The following is a 12,886-nucleotide window of genomic DNA, read 5'->3' on the forward strand; positions in this document are numbered from 1 at the left end:
CAGTAATTGGGCAGCCAGTCAGGGTGAGCTGCATGCCTATAATCAGAGTACAAAAAGAGTATAACAAAGAGGGACAGCCCACATCATCAGCATTACAGCTCCACTTTCCCCTGGACTGAGTAAGGGAGCCCAGCTGGGGAGGGATGAGCTGGGCTGGACTTATAAAGACAGGAAATTGGCAGCAGAAAAGGAGGCTGCTGGGAAAGTCTGCAGTCACCCCCTGCGTGAAAGAAGGTGCATTTAGGCTGGCAAACCAAGAGAGGGGGAGGAATCCAGGAAGGCAGGACAGTGGTCAGGGAAATGCAGTAAGGTATAGAATGGAACAGGCCTTGACTGCTGATTAGAGGGTGGGCCTGGATTCCCCTGCCAGCCACTGAGGGTGTGTCATTATGAGGCAGTGAATGGGAAGACTGCCTAGGACTGCTGGCAAAGAAAGACTCTGATACCCCTGAAGGAGAACCCATTTAGTGATCTGGCTAGAGGGCTGAGTCATGAAGAGGCTGCAGCAGCTCGTGGAGTAGGAGGGGGGCTGCAGACCCAGAGAGAGAGGTGGAGGACCATGGGAAGGGGCATCAACCTCGTGAGCTATTCCCCAGAATGACCAGCCCCATCCTAGCGGTGAGTGGAGCACCCTGCCATAGGAAGCGAGATCAGTCTGTCCAAAGACTGTGCTTGCTTGGCATGCAGACTGTCCATAACCAAGCCAGTAGACATCAAAGTCAAAGTTTTGCAAAGGGTGACACACAAGTATACAAAGCCATGTACCATAGGAGGGTGAGTCTGAACTGTTGTCTGAACAGAAGCACAGTGATGATGTAGGGCTGCTCCAATAAAGTCTGTAGTCTGTGTGGGAGCTAAAACTGACTTTACTTGGAGCCCTAAGCATTACAGTAATCTGTGTAGGGGCAGGGCTGTCCTCCATATTTCTTGATAGGATTTCCCTGGGAGCAGCCAGCTTTCGAGACAGAGGAATACCGATGAATTCTCATGATGCAGGTGAGCTGTCACTATTAACAACACCTTTATGAATACCCTTGGTGCCATCAAGAGGCCAAAGGGGAGTACTCTGTATTGGTAATATTCTAGGCCTTTGGTGAATCTCAGGAATCTCCTGTGTGTGGAGAGGCTGTCTATGTGGAAAGAAGTGTCTTTTACAACAAGAGCTGTGAACCAGTCACCCTTGTTTAGCGATGGGATTATAGTGACCAGAGTGATCATTCTGAAACTCAGGTGGTGGATAAAGATGTTCAGCTGTCTGAAATTTAGTAAAGGCCTCGAGCCCCCTTTCTTCTTGGGAATGAGAAAATATCTTGATTAAAATATCTTGATCCTTTTCCCCTATGTTGAAGAGGTACTAGTTCTGTGGTTTCATAATGGAAGAGGGAGTCTACTTCTTGACAGAGCAGAAGAAGGAGAAGGAAGGGTTTTTTTCTTGTATGGGAAATGAGAGACAAACTCTATCATATAATGGTGGTGGTTATCTCCAGAACTCATCAGTCTGATGTTACATAGTGCCATGCCTGGGAAAAATGAGCGAGGCAGTCACCAAAAGGGATGTAGGAATCTTGAATAGCTAAATGCAGCAGGGGGACTGGTTTGCAGCTGTCAAAAGTCCTATCAAAATGATTTCTTGGTGTGAGGCTAGGGCTGGAAGGAGAATGTAGGAGGTTGTTGTGCTCACCGCGCAGCATTCTCTAGTGTTTCCTAGGCAGCTTGTAAATCCTTTGATGCAGAATGGTTAGGGGCTGGTCGTTGTCCATAAGACTGAGTCTTGGGTTATTTTCTCTGTGGTGTAGGATATCTAGATATCTAGTGAGCAAAGGATTGCTCTTGAGTCTTTGAGGGAATATAGTGATTCATCTGTCTTCTTGCTCAACAGGTTATTTCTCTGAAAAGTCAGATCCTCCATAGTGGACGGGACTTCTTTCGGAAATGTAGAAGATTGGAGCCATGATGCTCATCTCATGACTATGGAAGTTGCCATTGAGCAGGAAGCTCTAACTGCTTCATTCACTGAAGTGTAGAGGGCTGATCTAGCTAGCAATTTTCCTTCATTGATAATTATCTGGAACTGAAGTCTATCTTCTTGAGGGAGCTTGTTGATGAATTTAGAGAACCTTTTGTAATTAATAAAATCATATTTTGACAGCAAGCTTGGTAGTTTGCTACATGCAAGCTTGCTAAAAAGTCAAAGAGACTTTAAATATTTGGCCTCCTTACCAAAGGGTGTAAACTTTGGGTGGTGTTGCTTGACCCTTTTGCTGATAGCTTGCAGAAGTAAAAAGTTGGGAGTGGGATGTGAAAGCAAGTATTCTGCCTCCTTACATGTCATAAAATATTTCCCCTCCATTCTCTTTGGAGTGGGAACATACCAGACTGTGTTGGCCCATTGTAAAATGGCCTCATTAATTCACAGTGCCATCTTGCGGGACTGGCACTCTGAAAGATATCTAAGAGCTTAAGAGGGTGTCCAGTACTTCCTTTAGGGGGATTTGCAGCATGTTTATGATCTCCTCAGAAGGTCCTGGAACTGCTTGTTGTCATCAGGTGGTGATGATGATGATGGTGTGACCACCTCATCTGGGGATGAGGATGATAACCTCTCAGAGGTGAGTGATTCTGCCTGATTAGATTGTTCCTCCTTCTTAGAGGGTTGGGGTTCTTTCCTGCCTATTTTGGTTCGCAAAGTGATCTTATCAATTTGGGATGTCTCGTAGTCAGATTCCAGGTACCCCAGTAAAGTCAGTTTAAAAAGTCGTAGAGGAAATGAAGGGATCCCCATGGAGAAGGGTACTATTAGTCCAGAGTTGGGGAGTTTTTCCTATGAGAGAGGGAAGGTGGCCAAAATATCTTAGAGTCTCGGTCAAAGCAGATCCCCTGTCTTGACAGGGCTGACAAAATTCTCCCATTGATTCTGGATTCATCAGAGGAAAAGGAAGCTTCTAAATCTATATGCAACACTGGTGATACTGAAGGTCTTATTATACTTTAACTGGTAGATGGTACTGGTGAGTGGAGAACTGATGGTATAGTAACCTTCATGGTAAAGATTGGATCCGACAATATCGGATCTGCATAAATAGGTCTGCATAAATAGTAACATTCTCTGGAGGATTTATATCTAGACCTTGATGCTGGAGAGAGGACTGGGCTTATTTCCTTTGGTAGTGCTGGTGGTGTCGATGTCAGACAGGCAACAGTCTCTTGTACTAACTCCTCCTCCTCTCTCAGAATCAGCATTGTCATTGTAGGAGGATTCTGCTGCCTTCCCTTCCCTTGCTGGTACTGAGGATGGTCCCGCCCCTTCAGCTAAAGATGGGTTCAGGTCATTTTGTCTCTTGGGGAGCCAAGAAACCAGTACTGTGCTCCTTATGAGCTCCTGACATCCCAATGCCAGGACACAGAGTCTCATATAACTTTGAGGTTGACAGAGAGGAGATACACTTTTTGGATGATGACTTGGAGGGGGCTTTCTCCAGTTTCTTGGAAGAGGTTTCTTGCTCTTACCCTCCTTGTGTCTCTGTGTAAAAGAGTCTTTATCCCTGATTATCACCAGAACTGGAGACCACTGTGCTCAGAGAGGTGCTTCTTGGTGCCTCTGTCCAATGTACCGGGGGAGGGGGATTTCTAATGGGCCAGGATCGGACCACAGCCTCATTGTGCAATCCAACAGGAATCTTCTAATCCTGAACTTACAAGCATGATGGGTTCAACTAGGAAAGGATTGGCAGATATTTAATGTGAAGGGCATATGAGCTCACTGAGGCTAGAGAAGTATACGTCATAGTAGTTGTTGCCTGGGAAAACCTGGCAGCAGGCCACACAGACCTTGAATCCTGGAAAAACTAGGCACCCCATACAGGGTGTGACCAGCTGGGGGGGAAGACCCCAAAGCCCTAAAATCTGCTAAACTACTCTAATTATAAACAATCTAAAAAGAGATTTGAAAACTATTTACAACTATGTCCAATGTTAGAACAACGTTAGCGAATACCAAGTTCCATCTCAGACCACAGGCAGTAGAAAGGAACTGGGGCGGTGGTTGGTCCACATTACTCCTTTGGTCCTTAGATCAGTGCACAAGGAGGGGAGGTGCGCAGATGCTGCTCAATGGATGCTGCTAGCAAAAATATTCCAGTCTCAGGAGCATGGTGGGTATACACACCTCGAGTGGAATACGCATAGGGACCATCACTCAAAGAAGAATAAGCAGATTCTTTCAGTAACTGCTATGTGATGTTTAAAAATCTCATATTATCAGATCCTGTATCTGGACCTCATCCAAAAAGTGACATCTACAGAATCACAGAATCCAACACTATGGTAGGGCACTCATTCACTGTTTACTAAAATCCGATAGGCTCAAACCTTTTAACCAGTTGGCTGCCTGGTTGGAATGGCAACACCTGAAGATACAGACAGCATGAAGATGAGGTTAGGGGTGACATATAATTAGTAGTGGGTTTCTTTTTTTTTTTTCCAAATGCAATAGCAAGAATTGTGGGGACATCCTAATTTACACTAATACATTTATTTGCATATAACACTCAACTGCTCATTAATACCTCCCTGAGTGGTTTTCAGTACGTATTTTATTATAAATTATATATGTCATTAAAAGTAAAGTGATTAATGATAAGAGGATGTCGGACTGAGTTACATTTTAATGTCTTTTACTATGCTAATAGACAGCTTCAAATGTTATTCAACACACCTCTACGGCAAAATTTTCAGCCTGGTTTTAAACTTGCCTCCTTTTTTGTGGTGCAAATAACTGCAAATGCAATTTCGCAGATGATGTCTGTTATATTTCTAAGTGATGTCCTGGACTGCATTTGCAAATAAGTGACTAAAATGTCTAATGCCTCTAAGCTGTGGGCACAAACAACTGTGGATGCAACCTTGCCTCTGCAAAAATGGAGGCCAGTGTCTGAAAAATCTGGATCATAATCTTTACTCTAAAGAGTTAATATCAGCAGTAAATAAGGAATAAAAATATGCAGTGCAAAACTCTTCTTTGAAGAGGTTGATGAAAACTGTATGATCTGAAGCTGGTACTGAAATACTGTAAAAACTTGGCCAATTTACCGTGTATCTAGTGTCTGAGCCAAGATGTGCAGGCAGCTCACCATTGTAGTAGAATCACTCCCTGTTATAAAAATTAAAAAAACATAGTATTCTGAACAATATATTTTGCTTTTAAAAATATTTCAGTATATATAAACATACAAATTTCTTGACTCTTAAATATATATCTATCAAATTCATGTTGATGGGAAGGCCTACAGTGCCCCCTGCTTAAAAGATCTTTTAGATCGAATGGGTTTTATTTTTTCCCCCATTTATCTCATTTTCCCCCTTGAGATTGGCAGAATGAAAAGGGTGCATACTTTATTTCAGAATGTGTAATTTCTGTCCCCTTCATTTTGTTTTGTCTTTCCCTTTTGCTGTTCTTTTTCTTTTTCTTTAAAACTTCTTGGAATCAAAGAGCAGCCACTGAGAAGCAGGTGCTAGTCAGTTAGCGAAAAAATAAAAAATGGAGAATAGTCCAATTGTTGGAAAAAATATCTCCATAGAAGAAGTCACATTAAATAAGAGGTGGGATGAGGGCCCTACACATATGCTCTATGGCCCCAGTCCTGAAAACTCTTATGCATGTGTTTAACTTTCTGCACCCAAGTAACATCATTTAATTCAGTGGAACCACTCACCTGAGTGCAGTTGAGTATGTGCAGAAGTATTTGCAGGTTTGGGCCCTAAATGCACCTATTGTGTATAAACGTGTATGTCAATCCTACTTTCTTTATGCTGATTGAAGACATTTTTCTTTGTCTACTTAATGTCTTTATATTTCTTTTATATTTAACCTGTAATTATCATATAATTAGGTTTGTTATTTTTATCCATTCTCATTTTCATGAGTTTTATAATAAAAAACAGAAAGACTGTACCACACCAAAATGAGGATAAGGATTTTCATTAACCATCTTCCACTTCCCAAGACACAAAGCACTGTGACAGCTACTCTTAAAGGATCATGAATCAGTTACAAGATGGCAATTTATCATTTTCAGAACAGACTAAATATTTTTCAGGATAGCTATCTTGTTTCCTTTGCAACACATATACATGAAGGAAGCTAAAGTAGACATTTAGGCCACGATTTGGAAATGGGACCTGCTAGCACAGACTCCTCCATCTAGGAAGAGACCTACTAAAGTCAGTGACATTCCACACAGGCACAGGTGTTCATCCTACTGGATTGCATTGAAGAATTAGAACCTTATTAAACATTTTTTTTCTACTTTGCGTGGCAGAAAGAAAGGGGGGGGGGGGGAGTTTTGTTTAGTGTGGATACAATTATAACTGAGTCTAAATCCACCTTGAGTCTTGGGCCCATTTCAATACAGGGTCTGAACTTTGTATCTAGTGATGAACTTGAGCCACAATTTCCTTTTACAGATACGGAATCATACTCATGATTACATATATCTAGAGACACGTGTCTGTATTAATCACTTTACCCCACGCACCCTGTCTTTTCATTAAGTCTGGTCTCCTAGGTTCCCCCCCAGTTTTGGTCAGCTATACACATCTGTATGTTTTATAAATAATAAACAATAAATGTAACATTAATATTGACAATAACAATATTTGGGGTTTATATATCAATTTAAATATGAGAAAAAGTTATTTTATTTTTGAGTCATCATCTAAACTTCATTACCTAAATTCTTAGCAGATCATGTGAAAAAAAAGTGGTCTTATTTCACACACACATAACTCTACAATAAATTAATCTTAATTTATCAAATTCAGCTGACACTAAATATTGTAAGTATCAGTTGTAAAAGAAATTTGTTGTGAAAGTTATGAGCAAATGAAAACTGGATATTAACTCTTACTTCAGCTGATGCTACTTGTTATACTACTATACTTTATATATTCTATCAAATTCTACCTTCAGTTACAGATTTGTTGCTCCCATTGACTATATTGGGAGTGGAGCATGTGCATCAGAAAGCAGAATTTGTATCAATGTGAAAAGTTTGAGTTGAGCAAGTTTGTGTTGAGCAAGTTTGAGTGGAGCATGTGCATCAGAAAGCAGAATTTGTATCAATGTGAAAAGTTTGAGTTGTTACAGAAATAATGAAGTTAACAGTTATGCACCACTTATTTTCCACCCAAAATCATATTGCTCATCAGTTATAAGCCTTAAATGTAATATAGGAAACATAAAAAGTTATAAATAAAGCTTCATCAATACTTTTTTAATAACTTACCAAAAAGTGAAATCCTATGTCTAACAAGAGCAGCAAGTTTGCAGAATAGGCTAAAGCAGAAAAGAATGCAAAACAGTAGGAGAAGACACAAAGATTAATGCTTTGTTTAGAACATGAGGTAAAACAATAAGGAGAGAATAGTGAGACTAGAAGATGTGAAAGAAAGGTACACAGTAGTTCCCTGAAGATATATTTTTACATCACATAATGAGAACAAGCAACCAGGTACCTGCATCTGGCAATAATATCTTCTACAATAATTTTCAATTTAAAAAGCACCTCAAAGATGACTAAAAAATGAGGGTTTTTTTTTATTACAATAGTTGCAGAAACTGTATTTTAAATGGTTGAATCTCTCTAATGGTTGTAATTTTTCCCTAAAGCTGAATATCATTGTATTGTTTTATTTGACATAAGAGAACAATAAATTCATTTTAACGAACTTAAGATAATTTAAAATATTTTCAAAAGGTACTATTTACAAAGAGTAGTTTATCTTTTTGTATTTTAACAGTCACTGATAGGTATAATTAACTCTAAAACTTTAACAGGAAAAAAGAGTGGTTCTGACAAACACTGTCTTACAAGTTTAACTTCAATCCATAGTAAAATAATGTAAAATATGAGAGAAAATTCACCAAACATATAAAGGGTAATGGGAAACATAAGCAATAACTAGCATAGGTTTCTAAAGAATAAATCTTTCCAGGCAAGTTTATTTTCTATTTAATAGACTTAAAAATTGGAGATGGATATAAGAAATGTAATAAATCTATCTAAGTTACTTTTATTGCTCTCCCATTATTATAATATTTAAGCATCTCATTGTCTTTAACATATTAACACAGTACCCCTGTGAAGTAGGAAAGTTGTATTATTCCCATTTTACAGATGGAGAATGGAGGCATATAAAAGTGGCTAAGCAGTGGTTAGACAGCTAACTTCCATGAATTCATTTTAGGTGAATTTGTGAATCCCGCTATGCATCTTTAAGCACCTAAATACATAGGTGCCTAAACATCTTTGTAAACACAGCCCTAGATGGCTCACCCAGTGTCACCCAGCAAGTCTGTGGCAGAGCAGGGAATTGAATTCCTGAGTTCTAATGTAATTCCCTAGCTACTGGACCATCCTAGAATATATGCCCATGTAATATATTTGGAGCTCAGTAAAGCATTTTATATTGTATCTCGTGAAATTGAACTTGAAGATTAATTCAGACTGACTTGGATAAGAACATTGTTCTGTGGATTGAAAACTGGCTAGAAGACTGTAAACAAAGGGTAATGATAGATTAGAGGATTACAGGTAAAGATAAATTGGAGGACAAGTTGGAGGCAGGAGATTAGTGTGTTCAGTATTAGCTCTAATCTTATTAAATATCAGAATTAATCATCTGGAAGAGAGAGTATACAGCGCATTGATGAAATTTATAGCTGATGCTAAACTGGGAACAGTTGCGAACACTAGATAGGATAGTAGAATAAAACAATTGAATATAGAGAAAAATGGGAAGTTTAGGTTAAAAAAAAAAAAGGGGGGGAAGAGGAAATACAGCTTGGACAATCTAATACATCCAGGGAAATGTAATATGAAATACATACTCAATGACAGTAAAAAACCTGGGAATCAGGAATGTGGACAGAGCTCCAGGGGTCATAGTGCAGAGTGAAATAAACAATAATTAGCAGTGTCAACTGGCTGCAAACAAGTCTGATATAGTTTTGTGCTGAGAATGCAGGGGCAACATATTAAGAAAAGGGAGGTAAACTCTCTCATTCCTCTTTTAAAGTTTCTCATGCAATCACATTTACAATAGCTTGTTCATCTTTAAACACCATTTTTCCAGGAAGAGATTGACAAACTGGAGGAAGTTCAGAGAAGAGAACAAATATGATCAATGAGGGGAAAGACTGACTCATAATGAAGTTAACAAAAGGAAAATTTAACTGAACACTAGGAAAAACTTCCTGACAGTGAGATCTATAAGCATGCAGAATAGTCTCTCAAGAGAAATGATGAAAAGTCCATCACTTGGGACTTGTGGACTGGAAAAGGCACAAAAATGCAAACTGTCAAACCATGGCCCACTCCCCACTCCTGGGGATTTGGCAGGGTCTTGGTGAGGCCCAAACCTCCTATTTTTAAAGTTAAATTTTTGAAAATAAACAAATGCAACCCTATATGGGATTTTCTTTTACACTCCCTTTGTTCTTGTTCTAGCTCCAATGACAGTTTCTCACACATCTAACACAGCTACGTGGATCAAGCCAGATTTCCCTGTAGTGACAATGACACCAGCATTGTGTGCAGCGAGATTGCTTTCTCTTCTTAATGGTATCTGGTGAATATAGAGCCATTGGGGAAGAGAGATGAGGAAGGAAGGGGAGGTGGCAGAACATGGCTGCTTCAGAGCCTTGTTGGCAGGGAGGTGTGACAGGGACAGAATATGATACAAGGGCTCAAGGGGGAATAAGCCAGGGGAATAGGAAGGAGAAACAGAGGATTTAGAGGTGTATAATGGGAAGGAGGGGGAGAATAGGGGAGGACACTCTCCCGAATAATTCCCAATGCACCAGATTTCTATTGCCTCCCAATAAAATCCTTCTAGGGTGCCCCAGTTTCTCTCCCTCATTCCAGAATAACCCTCCAGGCTGTCCCAAGGTCATCAATCCCTTGAAACACGACAGTGATAAGGACAGCTGGTATCTATCTCAGTGTTGGTGGCTTAACACTTTCCATTATAAAAGATTCTTGTGACTTTTGGAGAAATTATTGAACAGCTACCTCATTCCCTGAGCATTGTCTATCCTGTGTGTCTGCAACCTAAATTCTGGCATTCTAGCTTAACGATGGAACTTAAATAATGTTCTTTTAATGTAGCTTTTATGTAACTGTAAACTCTAATATTTTCTTATTTCATTAATTGCTGATAAAAATATGAATATCATCTGGCGTGCCAGTGAAAATGGGGCTTTGAGCTCAGTTGCTGTGATAAAAAAATTGGAGCACAATATTAAAGTGTTTGAGAATTACTGCTGTAACTAACAGTCTTGCAACTGGCAGAGATATGGACTGAAGGATCTTCTAGGTCTTTCTATCACTAAATTCTGATTCATGTAATGTCTGGCTGTGGAAATGTTCATATTAAAAAATTGCACGTTAAGTTTCTTCTTCTGTTCCTGACACTGCGCCTGCATTACTCTGGCTACGACAGCTGCTGTCTCCCATGCTGGCACTGTATTCTCTTTCATTAAAAGTATTCCACATTACAAGGCCTGGCTGATATCCTTTCACTGTGTGATATTTTAATCAATATTTTCCTTTTGCAACTGAAGCCCCATGCAAAGAGAAATGAAGAATTACTTTCTTGCCATAGCTTTAAATCTAGGTGTTACTGTGCCTCAGGATTTGGATATGAACAATAGAAATATTTCAAGCCCATATGTAGAGGCTTCAGACCAGAATCATCAGAGGAATAATGGTAAATGAATTGGTTGATATTTAGTATTTTATAGAATTGTCACATATCACTGTCATCTTCATTTACAGTTTCTCTATTAAGAACAGAAAATACTATATTAATTTGAAAACATTTTCACTGATATTTTCCAATTTTTGGAGGCTTCACTGTTGGATCCATACTTAAGGTTGAGTTTTGGGCTTAAAGCAGGAATTCTACCGCTTTGACAAATTCAGCTTTTCCTCCCCGCAATTACAGCACTCACTCTGAACATGGACTGAATTTTCTGAGAAATGACAAGTGAATTGGTTAATTAGTTTATGAGTTAAAATAAATGGATCCTTTCAGAAATGAAGCACCCATTGTCTGACAGTTTCTTTATCCTTAATAATCTTAATAATGGAAGAAAAGACATTTGAAACCGCTCTTGTAATTAAACTCACTGAAAATTTGTGCACAAGCTACATTTGAAGACTTTTTTTTTTTTTTTTTAGCATTAATGGTAATTTTTTTCACATTATTCTTCAAAATTAAAAGTTTCTCCTTCAGCAGGGGCTAACAAATTATTACAGAGAACTCCACGTAAAACCATGCTCTTTCAAAGGCTGCCATCTGCCACTGTTCACATTGGGACTGGGATCATGGCTTACCTAACTGTGGTCAAGCTATTTTGAGAAGAGTGTCTATCCCTCATTTTTCTCAATGGGCACTTTACATCCCAGCAATGTATTTGCTCCACTGCTGGGGCCCTTTCCAAGGGCTTGTGCTTTCTTTCACCTCTGCAAATGCTATTGTGATGCTAGCCACTAGCTTCAGTGTTTTGAAAGGTATTTGAACCTCATTCGGTTCCAATTACACTGATTCGCAATAAATGAAATTCATCTCAGCCTGTACTGAGGCTTGGAGCTGTTGTAGGAAGAGGGAAAGGAAATTAGACCATGGAGGGGTGGCTTCCAGACAACCTGTGTGAGGTGGATAGCATCTCCACACTAACCCATTAGGTAGGTGCATAGGGAACATAAGGTCTATATTTACATGCATTCTGTGGCTTCAATGTCCCACTCAGGTGGGTGGAGTAGGAGACTGAGGAGGAAACAGTGTGTTGAAGACCTGAACCCTGCCATAGTTTGAAAGGGATGGATTTTCCTGCTCACTTCCCCTACACTTCACCCATATTAGAGCCAACTTTTTTGGGTTTATGTGGATAAAGTGAGTTTCAGCCAGTATCAATACCTTCTAGCTTCCTTCTATTTAGCATTATTGCTACTGTTTAGGTTATGGATCCGATAGACAGAAATAAAGCCATGTTACTTTATTTTTTAAAAATATTGTGGGATTCATTTTGAAAGGTCCAAAATATACAATTAAATGTCATTCATCCATAGGAAAATTTTACGCAAGACCTTTCCCATTTTTAATCATAATTTTTTTTATCTTCTTTCTGATGTTGGCATCCAGAGGATCTTTGGGAAGGGTAAACAGAAAAGGGTGGAAAGAGCACAAACCTTTTTCACTACTAAGGATATTCAATGATCGCCATTAGCTGTAATTGAACTTTTGGGTTGTTTCCTAGATTTTAGATTTATCCTCCTCACTGCCCACCACACACAGACTTTTAATTTTTTTTATATTTATGATCCTGGAGCCTGAAGTTCTCTTTTCAGTAACAAAACTGATACAGTAAAAGCAGCAGCAGTGCAAGCTTCTTATTTGCCTCCACTCTTTTCCAGAGGGTAGAACTCAAAGAGTGAGAGGACAGTCAGTATACATGGCTATTCATATCCTGATGCTGAGAGGTGCTGAGGCCCTCAATTCCTACTGCCTTCAGTGGGAGCCCCCAGTGCTTCTCAGGAGGCATTTAGCACCTTGGCATTTCTACTGACAGTCAACAGTAGTATCTGTTGGTACTGTTAGTGGTGGCAGTTTTCACGCTATCATTTCCTGCCTATGAAAGAATGCACGTACGACCATCCAACAGTTATCCCCTGGCACCAATTTTTGGGTCACCAGCAAAGATGTTGAAATGCTTGATAACGTTGTAACACTATTATTGTAAATATATAAAATCTCTACCTGATCAATGTTTTGCATTATAAAACATGATTGAAAGTAAATTAAATTAAGTAAATGATTAAAATTA

The 12,886-nt window shown here is 39.4% G+C and overlaps 1 protein-coding gene across 3 annotated transcripts in view; it reads right to left on the reverse strand.

Moving 5' to 3' along the window:
- The window catches only part of RYR3 (ryanodine receptor 3), a 477,864-nt gene that overhangs the window by 128,044 nt on the left and 336,934 nt on the right, over positions 1-12,886 (reverse strand). For all 3 annotated transcript variants that reach the window (XM_067558027.1, XM_067558029.1, XM_067558028.1), the window contains 2 exons: positions 7,284-7,333; positions 5,089-5,149 (listed from right to left, as the gene is read on the reverse strand). In XM_067558027.1, the coding sequence (XP_067414128.1) occupies positions 5,089-5,149; positions 7,284-7,333 (111 nt within the window). The remainder of the gene's footprint in view (positions 1-5,088; positions 5,150-7,283; positions 7,334-12,886) is intronic.

This window comes from Emydura macquarii, unplaced genomic scaffold, assembly GCF_026122565.2.
Source record: "Emydura macquarii macquarii isolate MOO-44397 ecotype Brisbane River unplaced genomic scaffold, CSIRO-AGI_Emac_v2 contig_1876, whole genome shotgun sequence".
Classification (NCBI taxonomy): Eukaryota; Metazoa; Chordata; order Testudines; family Chelidae; genus Emydura; species Emydura macquarii.